The sequence below is a fragment of the Cavia porcellus genome, unplaced genomic scaffold (assembly GCF_034190915.1).
Source record: "Cavia porcellus strain 051 isolate PalLab524CR breed Dunkin Hartley unplaced genomic scaffold, mCavPor4.1 scaffold_26, whole genome shotgun sequence".
Lineage (NCBI taxonomy): Eukaryota > Metazoa > Chordata > Mammalia > Rodentia > Caviidae > Cavia > Cavia porcellus.
The window spans coordinates 21,426,733-21,453,558 of NW_026947509.1; the positions used below are offsets into that span (position 1 = coordinate 21,426,733).

General features: G+C 39.8%; 1 protein-coding gene across 1 annotated transcript; it reads right to left on the reverse strand.

Moving 5' to 3' along the window:
* Positions 1 to 10,613: 10,613 nt before the first annotated feature.
* Positions 10,614 to 25,822, reverse strand: LOC100714690 (dehydrogenase/reductase SDR family member 2, mitochondrial). Its single transcript, XM_023567048.2, has 9 exons — positions 25,698 to 25,822; positions 17,632 to 17,849; positions 15,481 to 15,658; positions 14,786 to 14,887; positions 14,291 to 14,361; positions 11,848 to 11,899; positions 11,439 to 11,573; positions 11,102 to 11,157; positions 10,614 to 10,816 (listed from the first exon to the last, which is right to left on the reverse strand). Exons 2-9 carry the CDS (start codon positions 17,763 to 17,765, stop codon positions 10,705 to 10,707), a joined length of 840 nt encoding a protein of 279 aa, XP_023422816.1. The 5' UTR covers positions 17,766 to 17,849; positions 25,698 to 25,822; the 3' UTR covers positions 10,614 to 10,704.
* Positions 25,823 to 26,826: the final 1,004 nt, after the last annotated feature.

Below are 26,826 nucleotides of genomic sequence, written 5' to 3' on the forward strand. Positions count from 1 at the left end.
CATATGAGAACAGGGTCAGGGCCATGCCATGAATTAGTCAGGATCTCTCCATAGTACAGAAGCAAATTGCATTTGTGTTTCAGTATGCCAAAAATGCATGGCTGCTGCCTGTCCAGAAGCAGCCAAATTTAAAAAATTAAGGGTGAATAAGGCATGAGATAGAATATTTTTAGGTGTCCTCCTTGTGGTACCATTCCCCCTTTTTTATTTTATCAACAGTGAGTTTTAGGGAGAGATGTTCCCTTTTAACTATGCCTTGACCTTGAGAGTTATAAGGTATGCCTTTTATATGATCAATATTAAGATGTTGACAGAAACAAGCAAAGGCAGAACTAGCATAGCCTGGACCATTATCAGTCTTTAATTGTTGTGGGCATCTCAGAACTGATAAGGTAGTTAACATATCACTAATAACATTTGGTAGCTTTGCCAGTCTGGGGAGAGGTATAAATGAAACCACTAAAGATATCTATAGTTAAATGAACATATTTAAGATTGCCAAACTCAGGAATTTGGGTGACATCCATTTGCCATAATGCATTGGGGATAAGTCCTCTAGGATTAACCCCAAAGTGTGGAACTGGGAGGTGCATGGCACAAGAAAGGCATTTTTTTACTATCTGTCTGGCTTGTTTTCTAGTGATCTTAATACAGAATTACAGAAAAATAAATGGTAAGAAATCAACAGTTAACAAGTAACATACTGTCATCTCAGAAATAGTCACCCAGGCCACAAAATCAAAGCACGTAAAGTGACATCCAAACAGTGACACTGCCAATAGCTCCGCCCAACTATCCAACAAAAACCCAATAACATGTTTATCAGTCCCACACACTTGCCTTCCATCTCAAAGAGCGCAAGACCAAACATATCAAAACAGAACAAAACAGTTTAAAAAAAGATTTAAAGAAATACAGATTTCAAAGCAAGTCTACTGGAGATCTTTACTGTTTATCTAATTGTCTCTAGTTTCCTCCAAACAGATGTCTCCATCTTCATGCACATTAAATACATACTGCATATTATAGAACTACTCAAATAATTACAGGATGATGAAGGCTCCTCAGTCCCCAAGATGTGACATTGGGGAAGATAATAATAATGACCATAGTGTCTCTCATTTTTTTTCTCAGCAGCTGTCCCCATCCTTACATATGTTGAAATTAAACTTAAGAGACTAGACCAATATCATTCCAGCAGTTAAACGAGTCAAAGTAATTGACATTGGAATCTCTATCTCTGGAGTCTTTTTGTAAAATGACCAGTCTCTCTACAGGTAAAACACCGGAAATGCAATTTTGGGGAAGGTCCCACACTGATGTGGCGGAAGTGAGGCAAACGCCATTTTAAGAGTGTCACGAGGCCTGCCAGAAGCAGGCATGATCTTAGGAGCACTATCAGACTGTGTAGCTCAGAGGGCCTTGTGCGATCGTCTCCTCAATCTGAGGATCTGCATGCTGCTGGGCAAGCAGCTCAGAGATTAAATTCCAGTATGCAAAGGTGGTCACCGGAACCTTTTCCACACCAAAAACCCTATAATAATCTTTTAAAGCATCTCTTACTCTTTTCCAACTCTTGGTATCGATAGAACGCTCTCGGGGGAACCAAGGGCAAACTTTATTAATAAATTGAAAATACTGCAATAATTCTCTTGTTCTAACCCTTACCCCCCTTGTCTTTAATGCCTTTATAAGGCCTCCCACGAACAATTCGTGTTCCCACAACGCTTGACCCATGTCTGAGAAAGGGAATGGGGTCGCTGTTCACTCACCGTGACTTGGACCGGATGTCGGGTAGTCGTCCACGCAGGCCTCGGTCCTTGATTTAATGTGCTTTTGCTTTTAGCTTCGATCCTTGATTTAGTTTGCTCACTTTTCACCGTGGTCTTTGGTTCAATTTGCTTTCACTTTCAGCCGGCTTTCTCGAACGGCTCCCTTGTTGACTCCCCCGTGCCAGGAGCCCCCACGCTGGTCGCCACGTGATCTGGCCCACAGATCAATCTGTGGGGTGTACCTGGAGGGGAAATGGGGATTAAATAAACACATGGGGAAGACAGAGAGAGAGACTGAGGTGAGTCGAGAGAATCCGATCAAGCTCCGTTTATTCCAGAAGTGATCACATCTTTTATAGGCCGGGGGGGGGGCCGGTGGGACAGGAGAGGCTACGGGCATGAATACAACAGGGTCATCGTCACGTCAAGGTATGTGACGTAAGCAGGAGAGGATTATGGTTAATGTAGGCAGATGCATTGTGCCCATAGGAGAGAGAGGCAGGGAGGCAGCAATGGGGCTGTCGCGCGGCTCCCTACAGGTATCATAGTGAATCTTATTGTTTTCAGAGTAGTTGCCTATACTCGCAGACTTGATACTGTCAAACATAACAGATGCAAATAGAATCAGTCAAGATAAGACAGGAAAGCAATCCAGGGCTTCAGATTATGTTAACAGGAAATTTAAAATGGTTACCATAGTATATTCTGCTATCTTTGAAATAGCTGTCTATGCCATCAAATTTAGTACAAGTAGATAAACTGGAACAGAATATAACCAAACTAAAGAGCAATGAAGACAATATGGGTTTCAAATCATGATACAAAATTAACAATGTCCTCTGCCTTCCCTTTTCAGAAAATTCCTCCCTTGACTGCCCAACTTCCCACCACACTCGACTGGCTCCAGCTCCGTAGGTTTTCAGCCTACCTGTGCCACCCCCAGTAACCCTCTCTCAATCCGGGGAAGTCGGTGGCCAGAGGTGAGCGTCCGTGCACCATCCCGAGACCCAGGAGATTAAGATCATGGCTCCCAGGGGTCAAGGAACTGTCCAGCTTCCTGCCACACGAAACCAGCTCTGCAGGTCTTGGGCCTGCCTGCGCCAGCCCTTGACACTCTCTCAACCCGGGGACCTGGGCAACTGGAGGTGACTGTCTGTGCACCATCCCAAGCCAGACAAGTTTAAAATGATTGCTCCCAGTGGTGAGGGAACTGCCCAGCTTCCCTACACACTTGACTGGTTCCAGCTCCATAGGTTTTCAGCCTGCCTGCTCCACCCCCACTGACCCTCTCTCAATCCAGGGAACTGGGGGCTAGAGGCCCAGGGGAAGCCTTGGCATAACATTTGAAACACAGAAATATAGGAAAATGACAACACAAAAGCCCAAAATTCAATCTCAAACCTCCAGCCCATCCCAAGAAAGCTTAGGAGCTATGTACATAGAAGAAAATATATGCCATACAACTGAAATACCTGAAATAATAACAACTGAAGTAAAGAAGCAACTCCAGAAAGTTTTAAAGGCATTCAAACTAGAAATTATCTCCCAGGTAAAAGAAGAAATGATAGAAGTAATGAAAGAGAAACTGAACACATCTAAAGAAGACACAGTTAAAAAATTAGAGGAACAAAACAGAAAGATAGAATTGCTGGATCAACAATATAAGAAACAAACAGAATACATAAAGCAGACTCAAAGAGATATAAAGGAAATTAAAAATTCCATTTAAAATTGTAAAAACAGCCTCAATAAAAGTGAAGATAGAATTTCAGACCGCAAAGACAAGATTACAGCTAGTGAACAGGAAAGATATTTAAAAACTAACAAGGAATCAGGAAATAACAATTCAACACCTGCAAATGATGCAAAGAAAAACAACATAAGACTGATAGGGAAAAATGAAAAAAAAAAAAACAGGGAACAACATAAAGGATGTCAAGAGGACATTTAGAGAAGTAATAGATGAAAATTTCCCAAACATGAGAATGGAGACTGACATCAGGATCAGTGAAGCATATAGCACTCCAAGTAGCCATAACCAAAATAAAACTACACCCAGATATATAATAATCACCATGCAGAAATCCAGCATAAGATTAGAATATTAAAAGCTGTCAGAGAGAAAAGACAGATCACCTATAGCGAAAACCTATCAGAATCACAGCAGACTTTTCAGCACAAGCAATAAAGTCAAGAGTAGCATGGAGTGAGGTATTTTAGATCTTAAAGGAAAATGATTTCCAACCTAGACTTATGTAACCTGTGAAAATGTCCTTCAAAATTGAAAAAAGATACTTCCATGACAAAGAACAGCTGAAGAACTTCATGATCATCAAGCCAACCCTGCAAAGAATACTGAAAGACAGTTTAGATACACTTAGGAAAAAACCACTAACCAAAGCAGATGATTAAACAGAATGGAAAATAAAATTGCAACAGCAGAAAGATAACATGCCAACAGTAAACCAACATATAACAATTATAACCATTAATTTACATGGACTCAATTCAGCAAAAAAAAAAAAAAAAAAGAAGCAGACTGGCAGAATGGATCAAGAAAGAACATCCAACCATATGTAGTCTAGAGGAAACCCATCTAACACAAAAGTCACAGACTGAAAGTCAAAGGATGCAAAACAATACTTCACGCAACAGGAACCCCAAAACAAGTGAGGGTAGCTATTCTGTTTGCAGACAATATGAACTTGAAGCCAAGCATGATCATAAGACATAAAGAAGGATATTACATACTGGTTAGGGGAAAACTTGAGAGGAAGAGATAACAATCTTCAATATATAAGCACCAAATTGCAGAGCACCAAGTTATACAAAGCAAGTATTAATAGATATTTATAAGCAAGCAAATAAGAAATAACACAATTATACTAGGAGACCTTAACACACTATTCACACCAATGGACCCATCAACCAGACAGAAAATCCGCAAAGAAATAACAGAACTGAATCACACCTGTGAACAAATGGACTTGATAGAAATATACAGAGTGTTCCACCCAACAACATCAAAATACACATTCTTCTCAGCAGTACATGGGACATTCTCTAAAATAAACCATACACTAGCCAACAGAACATATTTAAGTAAATGCAAAATAGTTGAAATTATCCCATGCATGCTATCAGATCATAGCACCATGAAATTAGAAATTAATGAAAAAAGAAACTGAAAAAACCCACGAATACATAGAATTTGAACAACACACTCGAGCACTCAGTGGGTTACAGGGGAAATTGAAGAAGAAATTAAACAATACCTACAAGCAAATGAAAATACAAATACAACTTACTGGAATCTGTGGGATGTAATAGAAGTGGTAATCAGAGGAAAATTTATTGCACTGAGTTCCCACATCAGGAAAGCAGAATGAATACAAATAAATAACCTGATGCTACACCTCAAACATCTAGAAAAGAAGAGCAAGTCAAGTCCAAAGCCAAAAGAAGGTAGGAAATGATAAAAAATCGGAGCAGAAATTCATGCAATAGAGACTAAGAAAACAATCCAAAGAATCAATGAATCAAAGAGTTGGTTCTTTGAAAAAATAAATAATATTGATAAGCTCCTAGCCAATCTTATTTTAAAAAGGGAAGAAAAAGCTCAAATTCATGGAATAAGGATTGAAAAAGGTGAAATCACTACAGACTCTGCAGAAATACAGATGATCATCAACACCTATTTTGAAAACCTCTACTCTCAAAGGTTTGATAACACAGAAGAAACAGAGAGATTCCTAGAAACATATGAAGTACCAAAGGTAGGTCAAGAAGATGCAAAACTGCTGAGTAACCCAATTGCTATTAATGAAATTGAAAATGTAATTAAGTCCTTATCTACAAAGAAGAGCCCAGACCCAGACGGATTCACTGTGGAATTCTACAAGAACTACAAAGAAGACTTTAGGCTGATGATACTCCTCAAACTCTTCAATGAAATTGAAAGGGAAGCAGTTCTTCCTAAGTCATTCTTGGAAGCAAATACTACTCTAGTACCAAAGCCTGAGAAACAGCCAACTAAAAAAGAGAACTATAATCCAATCTCCCTAATGAACACACATGCAAAAATTCTCAATAAAATACTGGCAAATACGATGCAGCAAATCATCAAGAAGATTATATACCATGACCAAATGGGAATTTTCCTAGGTATGCAGGGATGGTGCAACATACGTAAATCAATAAATGTAATCCACCAAAGCAATAAGCCAAAAATAAGAATCACATGATCATTTCTATAGATGCAGAAAAAGCTTTTGATAAGGCCCAACATTCATTCATGATAAGAACCTTACAGAAAATTGGAATAGATGGTCTTTACCTCAATGTGATAAAGGGCATCTATGACAAACCAACAGGCAGTATCATACTAAATGGCCAAAAACTGAAGGCCTTTACCTTAAAATCAGGCACAAGACAAGGATGTCACTTATCACTGCTCCTATTCAATATAGTGCTGGAAATACTAGCCAGAGCAATCAGACAAGAGAGAAATAAAAGGGGTAAAGATAGGAAGGGAAGAAGTTAAATTATCATTATTTGCAGATGAATAATACTCTACATAGAAGACCCTCTAAACTCCATTGAAAGACTATTAGGTATAATAAATTCAGCAATGTAGCTGGATATAAAATCAATACTCAAAAATCAATAACATTCCTGTACACTAACAAGAAAATCACTGATAGAGAAATAAGAGTAACCACACCCTTCATATTAGCAACTACAAAAATGAAATATTTAGGAATTACTCTCACAAAAGAACTGAAAGACCTACACAAGGGAAAACTATAATACACTGAAAAAAAAGAAATCAAAGAGGATCTCAGAAAGTGGAAAGAAATCCCTTGCTCATGGATAGGAGGAATAAATATTGTGAAAATGGCCATTCTCCCAAAACTGTTATACACATTCAATACAATCCCAATAAAAATACCAACAATATACCTCATAGATCTAGAGAAATCACTCCTCAAATTCATCTGGAATCAGAAGAGACCTAGAATAGTAAAGACAGTTCTAAGTAGCAAAGGCAAAGCAGGCGACATCACAATCCCTGACTTGAAGTTATACTCCAAAGCAACCGCAGTAAAATCAACACGGTATTGGAATCAAAACAGAGCCGAAGATCAATTGAATAGATTAGAAAATACAACCACAACTACAAACACACTCGACCCCCTTATCTTTGACAAAGGTGCCAAACATGTTCACTGCAAGAATGACAGTGTCTTTAATAAACAGTGCTGGAAAAACTGGCTCTCCACATGCCGAAAACTTAAACTAGATCCATTCCTATCACAATATACTAAATTAAAATCTAAATGAATCAAAGATCTGAAAATTAAAACAGAAACACTAAATGTATTGGAAGACAAAATGGGTAAAAACCTTGGAGACATAGGGGTAGGTAGAGAATTCATGAACAGGACTCAAACTACACGGGAAATACTTCTGAGAAGCAATAACTGAGATCGCCTCTTATTAAAAAATTTCTGCATGTCAAAGGAAATCTCCAGCATAGTGAAAAGAAAACCCACAAACTGGGAAAAATCTTAGTGAACTGTCCCTCAAACAAAGCACTTCTGTCTAAATCATGTAAAGAATTTAAAATTCAGACCCCCATAATTCAAAGATCCAATCCAAAAATGGGCATCTGAGATGAATACACAATTCTCAGAGGAAGAAATACAAATGGCAAATAAATACATGAAAAAATGTTCATCATCATTAGTCATTAGTGAAGTGCAAATTAAAACCACATTGGGATTCCATATCACTCTGGAAAGAATGGCCAAGTTCAAGAAAACTACCAACAACAAATGCTGGAGGGGCTGTGGGGGAAAAGGGACTCTCCTGCACTGCTGGTGGGAGTGTAGGTGCAACCATTGTGGAGGTCACTCTAAAGATTTCTCAAAAAGCTGTGATTGGAAGTCCCATTTGTTCCAGCTATTCCATTTCTAGGCATATTTCCAGAAAAACTGAAAACATCATATCACAGTGATATATGTGCACCCATGTTTATAGCAGCACAATTTGTAACAGCCAGATCTTGGAAACAACCTAAGTGTCCATCAACTGAGGAATGGATAAAAAAGTTGTGGTATTTCTATACAATGGGGTTCTACTCAGCTATAAAGAATGATCACACTGAGATATTTATAAATAAATGGGCACAGCTTGAGACCATACTCATAAGTGAAATAAATCAAACTCACATGTATAAATACTGAATAGTTTCCCTAGTGTAATAAATGGTAAGAATACATAAAAGTATGTGGTAAATATGATTCCCCATTATATTGCTTTGAAGCCTTATAATGTTTTCACTGATTAATTGGAATGGTTTTATTCTGGGTTGTTTGATTTTATTGTCTGTGATGGTATGAACTGACCGGCGCAGCCCCCCAATGAGACAGAGGACGCTCTTGTGGGTAACAGGAACTGCCGCTTTATTTACGCGGGCTCTGGTTTATATATTCGGCCGTGACCAATCACAGGCCGCTACGAGGAAGCAGGGCGGGAATGGGACACAGGCTTTGGCTACTATACCCAGCTGTGGCCAATCAGGGGTTGCCACAGAGTCAGCACGGGGCGAATACGGAGTGAGCACGAGGTTCGCACGGGTTGGCTAGTTTAGAGAGGGACGAAACGCAGTGCGGAAGCTGACGTGGTCTTATCGTCCCTGGTGGGGTGTGTTGAGCGCCTGCGCCTGACAATGAACAGTTATTTTGAAGAAATCAAGACATCATAAAAGCTAGTGCTGATTTAATATCATCTTGTTTTGAAGTCCCATGAAGTTTTTGTTCTACTGCCTGCATTGGTTAATCATGTTGTATCTTACTGGATTTTATTATATGTGATAGTACAAATAAATTTTTTATAGACAAGGAGATAATATAGAAACCATTGTTCTTTTTCTGTTAGTTGGTTCTAAATACCCTGTAATACTTTTATTCTCTTGAATGGTTTTACACTGTTATGTTGTGTTTGATGCTATAATATATGAAGTTATACTCAAATATTTCAAGGAAAGAGACACCATGGTAGCTACCGTTATGTCAGGTTATCTTGATGTGAAACACTATGTTGATTAAATTGTTCTGTTCTGACCTGTGTTATTATTTTGTTAGGTCCTCTTTTATCTCAATCTCCTTCTTTCTTTTAATTTTTTTAATAAAAAATAAAAATGAAAAGATTCTGGACACTTAAAAAAAAGAAATGTGTCTCTTACATTGTTATCTTTGGTCTGTTTTTTTCTGTTTAATTTTACCCTGCTTAAAATAAAATTAAAAGAGAATATAGACTTTGGACTCTGGAACAAATGCAAATCTTCCTGTTGCTTGAGTGACTCTGGGAAGGTTAAAGTCTTCATTTTTCATTTTGTGTACAAGTAAAGTTTAAATACTATATAGTGTCTGGGAAATATGAAGCATTGAATAGTTAAGCATTTTATTGTAATAATCATATGAAGAACCTAGGAAAGTTCTTGATGATCTGTCCTTAGTAATGGCTGTACAATCTGAGTCAGGAATAGGTTGGGAGATATATATTGCTTTTGGTGTGTATGTACGGTTGTATTGTAAGGCTCTTTACATAAAATTTTAAAAATTGAATTTGGGAGATGTTACTTACCTGATGGCTAAAAGTGTTTGAGAAGTATATTTCAGCCACTGTGTTGGCTCATCTAGAGCTTTGTATTTTTAGTCATTTATTCGTAAATATGTAATGAAAAGTTTTGTTTTTATCTGAGTTTGGATTGCCACCAAAGAAGATCCTGAGACCAAAAATGACTTCCTGTGGAGATGAAACAAAGGACATGACACACACACACACACACACACACACACACACACACACACACACACACACGCTCTCACAGAGAGAGAGAGAGAGACAGACAGACAGACACAGAGACAGAGAGAGACACACAGAGAGAAACAGAGACAGAGACAGACAGAGAGGCAGCAGACAGGAGAGGGGAGAGAAGCCTGGGGAGAAGAGAAGAGCGAAGAGAGAAAAATGGGAGCAGGAAGAGAGGAAAACCAAGGAACGGTGTGTGTAAGAGCAGGTTGTCAGGTTATCCCTGTGGGTATGTGTGTGAGCACTCACTGCTGGGCCTCTTCTGAGAAGCTGTAGAGTGCAAACACCAGCATTGTCCCACCAAGAAGCAAGCAGTTGGGGTGCTGATCTCCCAGGTCCCACCCCTCATTGGTTGCAGACACTGGCAGGTACTAACTTCTCCCATACACAGAGCATGCTGCTGTAGGAAGCCTATGGTGTGCATCAGAATTGCCCACAAGCAATGTTTGTGAACTCAATGTGGTCCTGGGAGACACAGAAAGGACCCTCAGCAAGGTGCCATGTCCCTGCATTTCAGGCTCCAGTGGTCAGCATGCATTGTATGAGAGACATTAGTTACCGACTGAGCATATATTTGTGGAAGGTTGAACTGTGAATGCAAGCAGACCACATCTAGTCTTACAGGATAGGAATTCAAAGAGAAAATGAGAACCGGGTGGCTAGTCTTTCCCCTCAAATACAATGCCAAGCTCATCTTTCTCCCTTTTACAAGCAGATGGAGGTTCAGCTTGCTCTGACCTGCTATGTGTGTCCTCAGAATATGGTCCTTGACTTTCTCAGCTGCAGAATTAGAGATCAAAACATCAGGTTCATAGGAATGTTTAGGAGACATCGCATGTTGTCTTCTAGCCCAATTTTAGCTCTTTGCTTTTATCTGAGATTCTAGCACCCATTTTGTTTTCTAGCAAAGTTGACACTGTGTTAGCTGATTTTAATGACAGATTCACACCACCAGCTCTTTTCTGAACTTTATTATTTCTGCCAGTGAAGCATTTCAATTAAAGTGTGCACATTTGGAGCACAGGCACGTGGGGCTCCTGCATGGAGAGGTCCTTCACATACGGGGGGAGAAGCCAGCCACCACGATGTTCTCACCGGTGATGTAGCTGGCATCCGGGGAGCACAGAAAAGACACAAGTCCAGCACAGTCTTCAGGCTGTCCAAATCTGTACAGAGAGAGAAGGTGGGAGGAAGTCTGGTGACACTTTCCACATAGTTCCTGGACTCTGGCCTTGTGACACTGGCCTTGTGGGGATAAGCAAATAGGCACAACTGAAATCATGTGTGGTCTATCTACAGGGAATTGCAGAGGTCATCCCAAGTCTGGGGGAACTGTCATACCTGGGAGAAGAAGTCTGTGGAGGAATGCTCTTTGACTTTTCATCTTTCAAGAAAGTTTTGGGGTCATGTTAATTCAGATCCCCAAGGACCTCTGCCTAGCCACAACCTACCTACGTATTTCGTAGACTCTCTTCAGCCTTTCTGCATATTCTGTGTCTTCAGTCAGCTGGAGGAAAGGTCAAAAGGTTAGTGGTGCTTTTGCAGGTGGATCCCATGGGCTGTACATCGTGCACACTGTGTGTCTAAGGGCTGCTGAAAGACACTATGAGATGGCTCTTGACAGAGGACTGAGTCTTCATCTGCAGTGGATCTTAAAGACTTGGGCCAGAGGATCCGAGAAAGAGTCAACAAGGCTAAGTCTGGGATTCTAGGCCTGTGAGACAAAGCCTTCAGGCAGACATCATGTTGCTGTTCGGTAGGGTAGGAGTGGCTGCTCTTGGACCTTACCACTTTGCTGAACGGTGTTTCTATGATTCCTGGTACTAGGCCATTCACCCGGATGTTCTTCGGTGCCAGTTCCCCTGCCAGAGTCTTGGTAAGGGCCAGTAGGGCTGTTTTACTGACATTGTAGACTCCTAGCTTCTGTGGGCAGAAAGGAAAATGGATGAACAGGCTGGAATGAGGACCAAAAAGAGTCAGTTTAATTTCCTGAGTTCTCAGTAATATTTTCCAATTGTTCATTAAATCTAAGAGATAATGCTCCATAGAGAGGGCAAGATGCTCCCATTAAGTGAATTTGTATAAAAGACAAAGTCTGTGACCACAGGGATCACTCTTGCACATGAATAGGCCTGAGGGAGCAATTGTGAAACTGCATTTGCAGGTGACAAGGCGAGCCATGGAGAGGATTACTTACTATAGCCGGCAAATAAGCTGCGATGGAGGAGACCAGGACCACTGAACCTTGTCTGGGGAAGCAGAGAGGACAGAATGAAGGCCAGATTCACTTCTTGTGATGGAGATGAGAGTAGTTGGGGTTGTTAGAGATTTATTTCCATTTTCCTTTAAGTTTTCAATTATATCTCTCAAATTATATTGCTAGAGAAGCTGGACTTTTGAAATTCTTTTGGAAAAATTTGGCTGTGGATTACATTTATTGAATGGTAATAGCACCACCAATCACATCTACTATCTCTTCTTAAGTTAGTTTTGGTAAAGTTGCATACTTTTTCTTTTTCAGAAAATTGTTTATTTTACAATGAGTTCAGTTTATGTTTGGTCAGTTTCTGTTTATCGTTCTCTTTATTACCTTTGGGATCTCTAGTGGTGCTTTTTGCCTTTATTCCTGATGATGGTTATTGGTTTTTGTTTAAATAAATTTTTGGCTCTTTTGATCCTTATACTGTATTTTGTTTCCTTTTCTATTGCTTTCTGCTGTATAATATTTCTTTTCTTTTACTTCTGGGCATTTAGTGTTTTCCTAACACATTTCTGTTTTGGCTTTTTTCAATACAGGCAATATTGTCTCTGCTAACCACTACTGCTTATAATCTTGAAAGATACAGATTTACTTCATTGTCTTTAAAAGGGGTTTAAGATGTTTGTTTCAGAGGGAACAGCCTAGCAGAGGACCTGTGTGCAGTGTGCACTGGCTTATCCATCCTGTTGTAAACAGTATTTGGATTCCTAGCTCTTTCCAGAATTATAAGCATCATATTATTTTTCTCAGCACTATAAACTCAGTGAACAAGAGAGATAAATTAGGTGAAACATGTTCTTGTTGTCTAACCAGATTAAAAACCTTTTTGTGTGTGTGTGCAGGGGGATTAAGATAAACCTTGGTAATTTGCCAGGATAACCTTGAACTTGAAATCTTCTGCCCCAGTGCTGAGTGCTGGGATTACAGACATGTGCTACCATGCTCAGCCAAAGAACTTTAATTTGAGTAAGCATTGTAGCTTGGCTATCTTTATATTTTAACTGCAATTACTGATATACTGGGGTTAACATCTAATGTTCAATTTTGTGATTTTAAAAATTCCACTTTTTTTTCTTATGTATTCTTACTTATGCTAGATTAGTTTTTCTATTTTAACTTCTTCCTATATTATTATTATTATTATTATTATTATTATTATTATTACTTTTGGGGGTACTGGAAATCGAACTCTAGACCTGGTGCTTACCAGGCAGGTGCTTTTGCTGCAGAGCTATATCACTGGCCCATTCCTTTAATACTTTGAACATACACTACATACTGTATTGTCATTTATATTGTTGTTATTCTAGAAAACAAACAGGCTTGTTTAGCTAATCAAAAATTTTCTCTTCCTTGCTTCCCTCCTACCTTCCATCCTTCCTTTCTTTTATTTTTTAACATTTTATTTGAGACAGTGTCTCACACTATGGTGCAAGCTTGCCTTGAGCTCCCTACATAGCCCAGGCAATTCTCATGCCTCAGCCTCCTGAGTGTTGGGATTACTGGCATGCACCACCATGTCCAGCTATAATTAGTTTTCGAATCATATCTCAACAACATGAAAATCTTAAAACACTTCCATGTCTGCCTCCCTCATTTAAACATTATTCTTTGTGCATTTAAAAATTTTAACCTTACAAACATCACTCTTGCTTTTTTACATTAGGCATTGAAATCTGCTCACATGTTAAGTACTTTCTGTGTGTTTCATCTTACTTGTATTTCAGATTTTCCACACGGATCTTTTGATGTAATTCTGGCTGAAGTACATCACTTAGAATGTCCTTTAGTGAATGTCTTCTGCTTAGCAGAACTGTTGTGAACCATTAACTGACGTGATAAAATTTCTCAATTACTAAGAGAAGCCAGACCTTGCAGAGGTGCCATGGGTCAGAATGGGGGCCTAGGTAGAAAAAACATGGCCAAGCAGGAGGGGCCTGATCTACGTTTCAGGCTGGGCACTGAGCTCTGCCACAGTCCACAGGCCACAGGTACCTTAGGATCATCAGGCTGATACTTCTATAGCCCAAGAGTGGCCACTTGCATTGTTCTGACTCTAGGACAGTTGTGGGAACTCTAGGTTCTGTATCAGTGGGTTCCTCATTCTCCTTCCTTGCTGAGGTTCTGTAGGTATTTCCCAGTCTTTCTGAATGCCAGATCTATTTCCTAGGCACACTAATAAATGGAATTCTTTGGTATTTTAGGTGACTCAGAGTCTGCAAGTCAAACTGTCACCATTTATGTATCACTGCTCCATCTAAGCCTGCTTCCAGAGAGGAATGTCTAATTTAAAACTGGACCCTCTTCACCTTGCTTCCCAGCTTCTTGTTTGATAGGAAGCATCTCCCTCTCTCTTCTCCTTCCCCACCTTCATCCTCACCCTCTTTTTTCCATGTGGGGAAGCAGCTGGCTCAGAAGGAGGGCTGGGGCCTTCACATTGATGTTCATGATCTGAAATCAGAGCATAGAGTGGTGGGGGATAGAAGTTAGTCTTGTGTTGTCACTGAATCAGGAAACATGGTAGCTGGGCATGTAGGCAGGATGCCCTGCCAAGGGAAGCAGACAAGGAAGAGAATTGTCTCCTTTTCTGAGCTCCACTGGTTTTACGCATATTGGGGATGACCTGCAGACTAGGAACTCCTGGACAGGGCAGATGAGAGCCACACTTCAGATACCCTTCCCTGCACTTCACAGATGGAAGCTGAGGTTCATAAAGCATATGAACCTTCTCTGTGCTAATGAGCCGATGATGGACAGGTGGTGTCAATATGTGGGAGTTGAAGACCAGCTCTGGATATGTCAGCAGAACTGGAGAGTTCCTCAGAAGAAGAGGATGAAGTCTCACTACTTTCCTGCCATCATTCCCAGTTCTCACCTTGTCCCAGATCTGCTCACTGCTCCCCAGGGTACTTCCCACCAAGGGATTGACCCCTGCTGTGCACACCAGGAAGTCCACACCCCCACAGTGTTTCAGAGCCTGTAGGTGAGAAGAGGACATCAAGGACCAGAGTCAAGGAGAGAAAGGTTTGTGTTCCATATCTGTGGGTTACCTCTGAGTCAGATCTGGGGGAGGAACACCTTCAAGTGAGGATGGAGAACCATCTCTTTTCAGAACTAGGTCTTGAGCCTGTGAAGTTTCACCCGTGTTTCTTTTATTGTATATTCTTTTAATTTTAGGTACTCTGGGTTACCAGTTTCCTAACTTGTGTCTCCTCTGCTCTGTTTCTTGGAATGTCACATCATATCTCCATTTTCCTGAACACTCTAGCTCTTCAGAATTTCTTGTGACAGTATTGCTATCTTCTTCAGTCCTCCTCAGGATCTTCTAGGAGGGCCTGCCTGACTCATACTCAGCAGGAAGGAAGAGTTCTCACCACCCCGACATCTTGCTTCCTCCCTAGTTTTTCTCTGTCTTGGCCTGTTTAGAGAAGTCTGTGAGATGACTGATAGAAGTTTAGAGACAACCAGTTGATTTGATTAATATAATGGAGACTAAAGCCTGTTCTCCTAGTGTGGGTGATAGAAGCAGAATCCCTGAGTCCCTGGCTAGAACTCCATGATGTCCCTCACTGTGGTCACCAGCTGCTCCCGGTCCTCAGCCTTCCCCACATGGCACACAGTGCCCGTCACACTCAGTCCCTCCTCTTTGAGTGTGGCCACTGCGTGATCCACGTTTGTCTGCTTCCGGCTGCTGATGACCACATGGGCCCCATCCTGGGCCAGACGCCGGGAGATGGCAAAGCCGATCCTGTGGGTAGAGAAATGGAGAGTACGTGACATTTCAACTGTGGGCTGAGTCCTCTTTCTTTCTTTTTTTTTTTTTTATGTGTTTGCAGTACACAATGATTACATTTATTGTGGGGGATTGATATGTGTATATAATGCATCTTCTTTTAATTTCCTTGGACTCTTGGTCCACTTTCTTTTTTGCAGAAGCCCTATTTTTATCATTTCACTCCCCCCCCGTTCTTTTTTTTTTTACTCCTTTTCCTCCCCCCCTCTGTTCATTTCTTGTTCTCTAAGTTATTTGAAAAAGATTTCCCTATTTCCTATTTTCTATTTATCTATTTTTTGTTTTTCTGTTTATAAACTTGTGTGTCTGATTTATTTCAGTTAACAGTAAGCTGTTTCCAAAATTCAGCTATTACAATTTGCACTGTTATAAACATGGGTGTGCATGTATCTCTGCAATATGATGTCTTTAACTCTTTCAGGAAGATACCTACAAGGGGAATAGCTGGGTCAAATGGAACCTCTATTTTTATGTTCTTGAGGAATCTCCACAGTGATTTCCATGGAGCTTGAACTAACTTACATTTCCACCAGCAAATGACTTTTTTCTTGCTTGATATATTTTTCATCTTAAATTTCCAAATGAATTTTCTCTTCTAACCCAAAGGAGCTAACATCATGTTCTGGCCAAAACTGGTAAGATGAGCATAAGATGTGAAAAAGAGATACATTAATCCCAGGACTATTGGACCCTTTGTGTACTGCATCAGATCTTGACTTCACCCTTTACTGGAACTGGTATAGTGACATCTCATTCCCAGCTCCGCAAAACTTTGGTCATCTTGGTAGCTGCAAGCTTAGAGCTTCTTGTCTCAGGCTTGTGAATACACTGAGTGCTGTTAGGCATGCAGCTTAAAAGGATGCGGTTATGTAGTAACAGTTGGAGGGGGAAATAGGCAGGGATGTAGGGCATAAAGTGGCTGACTTGGCATGACTGACATAGCAGATGGTCAGAGAAATGGTTACTTGTTTACTGGAAATTGTTCTTTCTGAAACTTTTGCAGACGTGGAACAGTTATTTTTAGGGGTCAATTTAATGCATTTACTGTATGATCCTAGACCCCTCATGACCTTTAGCTCACCCCAGCAACAGCTCACTGCAGTAACCAAAGGGAAGACCGTGATTGGCTTAGAGTACACCAGTCAATGGTGAAGACCCCACAACCTTTAATGCTCCCCAATAACCAAGGATAAGACTCTGATTGGCTTAGAGTACACCTGTCAGTGATCAAGTTAATTTTTAGGGACCAGTTTACCCCTGTAAGTATGAGTTCAGTGGCTCCTGACTTTTGTGAAGCTCATTTCAGGCTCTCCTTGTTATGTAGCTTGCCATCCTGAAGTTTTGTTTGCAATATTATAAATAAACCTCTGTTTCACACTACTTCCATTATGACTTCTTCATTCTTCATGGACTTGATTGCCCTATTTCTAGCCAGAAGCTTTCAGCTTTGAGCTAACTTTGCCCTTCTTCTTCATTTTTATTGACATGAAGGCAAGAAGCAGAAAATGGAGAGCCTTTTCTGGGGAGACCCTCAGGTCCCCAGACTGGTGCTACAATGCCTGGTGCTACAATGTAGTGTAACTTATGTAACATACCTATTGACTAATGGAGGTATGGAGCAATGGCTGAATTCCTTTTTCCTTCCTCTGGTTGTTGCCTCTAAATGCAGTTCATGATTCCTACTGCAGCTGTAGACCCATCACCCAGGAGCCTATAGTGGGGCCATGTTGGTTACACATCCTGCATTGGCTATATCTGGTTTTCTGGTTTCTTCTCTTATTCCTTTATTCCCTTAGGATCTCATTCTTCCAAAACTACTGGTATTTTAGCGTTAGAGGCTTTGCTTTGTGAGAATCAGGCTAAGACAATGAGGTCAACATAATCAAAAGACTGTCACAGTTTTGGAATTCCCAAATAGTTGCTCTCACCCTGATGTGGATCCTGTGATCACAGCAACTTTGTTGGCCAGTTTGAGCCTATTATTGGTCCCACTGCTCTTGCTTCTCATGAGGAGTGGAGGTTTCAGAGGCAGGAAGGTTTTCAGGCTCAGAGGTCGAAACATAGAGGTTTCTTTTTGGTCTTCGCCTTGGTGAACTCTGTCCTGGAAATGAGGCCTTACAATGGCAGGCAGCACCAATAAGAGTTCCTGTAAGTAGAGAAGTGAAATAGGATCTCCTCTGTGTGAGCTGGAGTTGGAATGGTGCAGAAATCACTACCAGAAACTCAATACCTGCATCTCAAGCCCTTCTGATGGTTTTATGAACACAGATTTTCTTATATTAAATCTCTTCTTTTAAACTAGCTACAGTGGTTTTGGTTTCTTGAAGTCAAATCATAGCATGTACCCATCCATAGAGGTTCAATAACTGTTTACTCATTGAGACTCTTAAGATATATAGTTCACAGTTGTGAGATGTACAAATGAATTGAGTCAGATGTGAAAGGGCTTTTCATGTTACTTTGTGGCTGCTGAATGGTAACAAAGGATGGTTTTATGCTTTTATAGGGTGGATTTCTCTCCTAAACCCTTGGAACACACCCGATGCCCTGCTTTCAAGGCTCTGCTCTGGCTGCTTTTCACTTCTAGCCTCTTCTCCTGGGTTCATCTTTGTTTTCAACACATGAAAGAATATTTTGTAATTCCTCCAAAGCTCTTGGATTTACTGTCTCCTCCACATGACATATGGTCTTATTCTTAATTCCTAAGGGCCTTGTTGGACTTACACTTCTTGCGGGGTGTTTTTACTGCTTATTGAAGTTTATTGAATAAATGGATTAAATATATGAATATATTGTGACACTGATATAATGGTTTCTCTGGGTCCTCACTGGGTCCATGAGTCAAACTCATTAGTCTCAGCAGATCATACTCTTTCCCTAGTCCCTCAGTTGTGTCAATTAAGCTGTGGTTTCAAAACATTTATTGTAAAGTAACCATTCTTGCTTTCAAATGTATATTCACTGGGTGGTGTGTGACTTTGCATATAAGGTAAACTTATGATTTCTTGGTGTATAAGTTAAGACCTTCTTCTCAAATCTCCAAGAGTGAATAGCTATGTACTTACATAAAACCAATTATGCTATTATAGTACTTAGGTTGTAAGTAAATCTTAAGCAAATATCAAAGCAGATAATGATTTCAATGCAAACTTTAAATGCGGTCATCTATCACACAATTGGGTTTTAGGACTCCATTGGTCTGTACATGTTAAAACGTTCACTCAAAATTTAGTAGATCTCTTTAGGCTTGGGGGATGACATATACTATACAGTACATGGAAATTCTAGTCTAATCCATTTATTGGGTGGTTTGTGAAGGCTGTATTTATTGAGTAGAACCCAGAATAAACAATGGCTCTCCAGCAAGTGAAAATGTGATGTAAGCGGTCTGCCTCCTGGGCCATAGAACCTAGCAGATTGCATGTAGTCAAACATATGTGAGCTGATGAAGATCTATGTAGAGTCTTCGGTGAGTCCCTGAGGGAGTCTTAGTGCAAAATTTTAGATTTCTGGAACAAGTCTATGCTAAATATTTCAAAAATTACTCCAGATTTGCTAGTAGAGACTGAATAAGTCACAATGTAATATGAAAGGATAGTATACTAAAGAAGCGCATCATATTACACATAGGCTGTGTGCTTAGTGCAGTTCAATTCTGTGAATCATAGAGTTAGCAGGGGACAGGAGCAATCCATGATTATCAGGGATCAGGCCTAAGAAGCTCCAGAGTAATCACACAAGCAGGTACCGCAGACGCTCATGTCACTTTCCACCCTTATACTGATGCCTCTCCCTCAGCTTATGCTCACACCTTAGGGTAGGGTTCCCTATGGTCAAAAGATACACGAGGAAGGAAACTGATCTTAAGCTATGAGTAAATAAATACGATACATTGACACAGGAATTGAATAACTGCTGATGGTTACTACAGACTGTCTGAGAAATCTCCCTAAGAACTGCGGCAAGAACAATTCCTTTCGATAGGTAGAAACTTGAGAAGTAGAGCTTGTTAAGTGGTCTGTTCAGAGAAAAGTGGCCTGATGTGTTTAACATCAGAAGTCAGGGGAGAACATAGCGGACAGGTAGCAGCAGCTACGGAGGCTCTCTGAAAGACTCGGCTTAGAATTCAGGAATGGTGCGGACTAAGGAGTCATAAGCAGGTGGAGATATGCTCTGCTGACCCAGGAACGAACTGGGCCGAGAGAAACCAACTTGGAATGCAGTCCTGGTGCTAGAACAGGAACAGAGGGGCCTCAGTGTGGAGGCTGGAGCCCGCGCCATTGGACGCCGCGATTTGGGTTTCCCGCCGTGCTGCGGCTGGGTCTACATCGGCTCGGCAGGGAGACAGACGCACGGAAGCTCTGAGAACGGGAATCGGCGAACCAAGTTGAAAACAGGACAGGCAGGGAGCTGTACATTGACTTGTGGTGAGGTGAGTGAGAGAAACTGACACTCTCCCACAGTTTAATGAGACTCCAACGGAAGAGGGGCAGGGCAGACTTGCGGGAGCAGGGCGCTGCAGCGATTTCAGCCACGTATCCCCCTCTCAAGCGGGATTGGTGAGAAGTGCCTAGCCTACGTGATGCTGCTGGCGGAGACCCAGTAGGCTAGCACAACCCAGATCCCAGAACCTGAGGTTGGTCTGGAGGGGCGGGCCCCACATAGGCTGCCTGGTCTACAATTTCCTGGTGTGCTGCTGTGGGCAGGAACACCAAGCCGGTGCAATTCGATCAGGCTGTGGCTGACAGGGAGGGAAGCTGGGCCTCCTACATAAGCTTGCATATATAAGGAACAAAGAATATGGGAAGAGGCAGCAACAAGAAAGGCTCCTCGGCCCCCAATCCTGAGAAACAGGCAATAGCGGACACCGCACCAATAGATATGAAGTGCCATCTAGAGAGCCTCATAGATCAGTTCAGGAATGAAGTTATTAATGACCTCAAGGTAGAAATAAGCAGAATAGTTAGAGAAATGCAAAGCACCACCCAAGAAAAAACAGATGGTGGAATGGAAGAACAGAAAAATAGGGGAGAATTGTTTGATGGAGACAACAGAGAAACCATAGAATACGTGAAGCAGGTTCAAAGAGACTACCAGGAAACTAAAAACTGTCGAAAACTGGCATAACAGCTTGAAAGAAACTAAGGACAGACTATCTGAACTGGAGGGCAGATTTGTAATATGGGAGCATGAAATGAAAAACTTCTTAAAAGTAACAAAGAAACAAACAGCAATAATACAAAGACTAGAAGCTGATAAGAGGATCCATAACTTAAGAATTAAGAACATAAAAGAAGAGATAGGGGCACAAACAAATGCACTACAAAAGCTACTCACAGAAATAATCCAGGAGCATTTTCCTAATTTAGCAAAAGGTAAAGATACTCAGATGTACGAGGCATACAGGACCCCAGCCACCTACAACCCAAACAGAGCAACACCCAGGCATATAATAATAAAAATTCCAGAAATTCAATACAAGAACCGAATATTAAAAGCTGTCAGAGACAAGAAACAGACCACTTACAAGGGAACACCCATAAGAATTACAGCAGACTTCTCGGCACAAACCATCAAATCATGAAGAGCATGGGGCGAAATAATTCAAGCTTTGAAAGATAATAATCTCCAGCCAAGATTGATATATCCTGCACAACTATCCCTGGAAATTGATGGAAAAACAAGGTGCTTTCAGGATAAAGAGGAACTAGGGGAATTTGCAACCACCAATTCAACTCTACAGAGAATACTGCAGGATATTCTAAAAAAGAAAAATACAAAGAATCCAGAAATAGTGGCAGAGAGGCCACAATGAATGGAGCAGAAAACAAAATGAAAAAGACAAACTGATAACTAGAGACAGAAAAAGAGCTCAACAGAAATGAAGCAGAGAAGACTGGATGATAGGAACAGCTATTTTGGAGAAAATGACATCTTAATAGGTAATACTGATTTAGTATCATCCTGTTTTGAAGTCTCATCAAGCTTTTGTTCTTCTGTCTCCACTGGTTTAGACCAGTGGACTTATTGGATTTTATTATGTATGATAGTATAAGCAAAAACTTTTAAAGGCAAGGAGATTATACAGAAACCATTGTTCATTTTCTGTTAGTTGATTCTAAATACCCTGTAATGCTGTCATTCTCTTAAATGGTTTTACATTGTTTTGATATGTTTGGTGCTACAGTATACGAAGTTATATTCAAAGATTTCAAGGAAAGAGACAATATGGTAACTACTTTTATGTCAGGATTATCGTGTGGTTTAACGCTCTTTTGCTTAAATGTTTATGTTTTGATCTGTGCTGTTTTGCTGTTATGCCCTCTTTTATCTCAATCTCCAATTCATTATTTACTTTTTTTATTTTTATCCTTTTAATTAAGGGAAAAATAAATAAAAATAGCAGGATATATTATAGTAACCCACTTTGACTTTCCATTATCTTGATTTAAAGCCCTGTATTACTCTCACCATCTTGTTTTTGACTGATGTCCCCCTATTCTGTTTTGCTTGATAGTACCAGGTTCAAAATTTTAAGCAACAGCTGTGAAGATTGTGTGATTCATTATGACGCCCATTCTCATTGACTTTTATCTACTTTTGAAGACCTATAATGTCTCCAGTGTTTTGGTTTTGTCGGTTTTGTTCTTTACTGTTTTGTTCAATTTTATTATAACTGATGATATAAGCAATTCTATTAGAGATAGCGGGAGGCATTATGGTAACCATTATTGATCACCTTGTATTATGCTTTTACATTATCTATTATGTCCACCCTTTTGATTTGATTGACTCTGTTCTGTTATGTCACATTTGGTTCTACTCCCTTCCAAAAAAGTAGTAAGAACTGTGGGAGCAACAAAACCCAAAATGTGTAACTGTCAATGTACAAAAGAGAGGAAAAGAAAGTGCTCTAAATGATATAACTGTATGTATATTTAAGTGTATAAGATAGAAAATGATATCACTGAGTTTTATTGGATCATTGAACAGAACTTTTTGCAGTCTCACTGTTGGAATGTCCACTTTACAAGCTTTAATTTTGTGACTTGAACAATTATTTCTAAGATGACAATATGTAATCCATTAACTAGTGATTTCCTATTGTTTTTTTTTCTGTAAATCTGTATAACTTGTACCCTTTCTCTGCTTTTTTTTTTCTCCTTAAATGAAATTAAAAAAAAAACTTCAGAAGTCAGTTCCCCAATTCTCTAACAGCAGCTGGGTGTATCTATAATGCAATTCAATTATGAGATGAAATATCTGGAGTTTGTACATGGCCTATAAATTAGGAGACTAGTTCCACAAGATTGTCTGTACTTTGGACACCAATCACAAGTCCTGGGCCACCCATTCTTCTGACTGACTGGCTATAAAATGGGGGTCCCCTTGCTGGTCACTGAAAGTTTCATAATTTTCTAGAATGCCTCACAGAACTCAGTATATCATTTTAAATTATGAATACAATTTAGGAATGGCCAAATGAGAGGCATGTGTGGACAAAGTAGTGGGGATATAGGAGTATGGAGATTTTATGAGTTCTTTATTCATAATACCCTGTAGTGCTTTGAGATGTTCCCCAAACTGGTAATTCCCTAATTGATTTTTGTTTAGGGGTTTGTTTCATAGGCGTGTTTGATTACATTGTAGGTCACTGGTGCTTGGACTCAGTTTCAGCCCCTTTATTGTCCCATAAATTTCGATGTAAGGCTGCAAATTCGACCCTCTAATCTTGATTTTGTCTGAAAGTGAACATCCTATAACTTTCTAGGGACTTCAAAGTAACAATTAGTATATCATTCACATATGGGAGACATTCGTATCATTAAAGAGATATCATTACATTGTATGTTAATCACAAAGTAGCTACTGTAGAGAAGATACTAATCAAGTAAGTGGACAGGCTGCCTTGGCCCATAGGGATAGTTAGCCTCTGTTCTAATCCTCCTTGGAGCTAGGAATAGGTTGGAGGGACACGGGTAATGTAAAGACTTAAGAATTGGCTTCCTTTCACTAAGACTTATATCTGTGTACTGTTGCTTCTAAGTGTCTAGTGTTCGGTGTTGACTCATGCTGGACTGTTAATAAGGTACTATATTAGCTACATTGGCCCACTATAACAAAGAACCGTAGACTGGGGGTTCCATTCCCATGGTCCATAATCATCTCATTGATTTTCTCAGGTGAGATGGGGTCCTTAAATGAGAATTTCCAATTCTCAATACATCAAAAGTCAAAACATCTCAGCACAGGTGAATATACTTGATTTCTAATACCAGGCTCCACTATTAACCAAATCAAGGTAAAGATAAGAAGCCCAGAGACATCAATCATTATAGAGTCATACTGCAAAACAGAAGGTGAGGCCATGAGCTGAGAGTGAGGTGCTAGAGGTTGAGAAGAGGGAATTAGTGTCAAGAGAGTCAAGGAGTAATTGCCAACAGGGTATGAAGTTGGAAAGATTTAAGAGCCCATGTACGGTAGGTAGTAATGAGCTGAATTATAGATCCAATGATATGACTTGGTAAATGAACTTGTACCACCTTCCTATGCAACTCATATTGAATTGAAAGTCAAGTGAAATTACTATTTATAACTTTTATCCAATGTATCTTGAAAAATTTGGCAATGTCCTTACACCAGTGTCAATGAACAGCTTGACTTCATTTGTTCAAGGTGATTTTTCCTCTATAACAACCTATGGTTGAGAGCTGGAAAGAGTTGAAAAAAATGTGTACATTAAATTCCCAGGACAGCTACTTTCAACATTGCATATTTTGTGTTAGGGTTACTGTTGCTTTGCTCTTGTACAATTCAGAGTTGAGTTGTGGAAAGATGGAGCCCTTCAGTAAAAATTATCAATGCACTCACTGCCCCGTTATACAATATATTAGAATTTAGAACATCTTAAGACAGGTGAAAACAATTTCTAACACCAGGCTATACTCTTTATCAAATTATGGTAAAGATAAGAAACCCTTAAGACATCAGTCATTAACCCGTAACTAATATCACAAGTCTTTTTGTTGCAACTGGGATTTTGCTTCACTCTGTGTCAACACCCACAGTAAAAATAAGGATAGAAGAAAACCCTGACTTTCTTCTTGAACTCAACCAAAAGGGGAGGTGGGAATGGAAATTTTACATAGCTTTGAACATTGTTGTTTCTTAGGCTGAAACATCCTCAGGAAAGACCACATGTGCACACTGAATACTTGAGAGCTGATTGTTTTTGTTTAAGCATATTTATATCTATATCTATCTATCTACACATACACATATTTTATTTTCTTTCCTTTTTATCCTATTTTTTTTTAAGACAGGGCCTTGCTGTGTGGTTCAGGCTAACTTTGAACTTACTATGTGGCCCATGCTGGCCTCAAATTTATGGAAATCCTCCTGCTGTATCCTCCTGAAGCTATGATTTATAGGATTGTACTACTGTGCCTGGCATATGTTCAAGTTTTTAAATGATTACTTTTCAACTCCAATTCAATATGATTTATAATTTTGTGTTAAAAATTTTTACATATATATCTTTGCAGTACCTAGTGATTACATTCATTTGTGAAGAGTAGGTTTTTTAAAGAAAGTAACTTATTAAAGTCTATTTTACATGACATACAATTTAGATGTAAAAGCCAATGATTTTTTTAGAAGCTCTGCCAAGTGGTACAATCATCATATTGTCTTAGAACATTATCATTGCTGCTATAAGTCCCCTCATCCCTTTTATAGTTAATCTTTATTCTTGTTCCTTGCTCCACAAGACTTTGATCTATGTTTTTTCCCTATATATTTTATAAACTTGTGTTCTGAGTCTTTCTTTTGACTGAAGAGATTAATTTATTAAAAATATACACATGCTTACTTACCTCTTGGAAAACTTTTGCATATACATTGTCCTGTTGCATTCTCATACTGAAAGAATGGGGCATCTGTCTCAGGCAAATGGAATTTTGTAGAGACTATTATGTGTTTCAATGCTTCTTACCTTGATGGAGGGTCCCAGCTTTATCTGCTTTGTCTGAGGCCGAGTGGGAATCCCAGCGGAGGACTCACTCTCGTAACAGGGTGTGTCCGCAAGGTCTTTGGACAGCCGTTGCTCCTCTCTGCTGTTTAAATCAGACCGTTTGTGTTTTTCTCCTCCTCCAAGACACACCCATGAAGAAACTTTCCTTGTTTATCCTTTACATTGTTGGCTCATCAGGACTGAGGTTCATATTATAAAATGCCGTTTATATCTTCTAATTTTGATTTATATTGTTGGGCCCCCAAAATTAGCCCCGCAAAATGGTGTCCAAAAGTGGGGCAAGACATGTTTTTTGAAGAAAAAGGAGTGCTGTTTATTTAGCCTGGTATCAGGGACACAGTGCAGTTGGAGTTCGCAAAGCTGTGTTACTCACTCAAAACTTTTTACAGTTTTATAGAAAGTACAATTAAGAAGACCTTTGTTTCCCTTTGCTTGAGGCCAGAGAGGTTTCACAGGAATTTATAATCCATTGTCAGCTAATTTTAGCACTTAATTTTAGATAATGTCTGTCCTTTGCAGAGGGGAGCAATGGTTAACATATCAATCAGGTCAGATTCCCAGGAATTTACAGTCCCTTGCAGAGGGGAGCTATGGTTAACATATCAATCAGGTCACCCAGGAAGATGGCACATGCAGAACAGTATGATGCCACTACAGCTATTTTGTAACAATGTGGTCAGTGCCCCAGGGTGTCTGGTTGTAGAAAACAGTTGTGTTTGCGAAAGGAATTAACAAATAATTTGGTCACATAACTTGGGCATTGGCAAACATAGCAAAACTCTTTTTGTTAGTGTATAACAATATTTGCCCAGCAGCTAGTGATGTTAAGCAATCTTTTAAGACATATTTGTCACAATTTTGAGCCCAGCCTGTTCAGTTTAGAAAGACCATATCTGAAAAAAAATTTTTTTTTAAATGATAATAATAAAATAAAGAGAAGAGAGGCCAGGTATTTAGCTCAGTGCTGCAGTGCCTACCTGGCAGGTGTGAGGTCCAAGTTTGATTCCCAGTGCTCAAAAAAATAAAAAAATAGAGGAATGGTCATAGATGTAGCTCAGTGCCAAGGCACTGGGTTCAACCTCCAGTCACA

What these genes read in the sequence shown, in the direction of transcription:
- LOC100714690 (XM_023567048.2), bottom strand. Translation starts at nt 17,765, where the DNA reads ATGTTTCGACCTCTGAGCCTGAAAACCTTCCTGCCTCTGAAACCTCCA. An exon ending in GTGAGCAGATCTGGGACAAG is followed by an intron (nt 14,362 to 14,785) that starts GTGAGAACTGGG and finishes CTCTGATTTCAG; the next exon opens with ATCATGAACATCAATGTGAA. An exon ending in CAGCTTATTTGCCGGCTATA is followed by an intron (nt 11,574 to 11,847) that starts GTAAGTAATCCT and finishes TTCTGCCCACAG; the next exon opens with AAGCTAGGAGTCTACAATGT.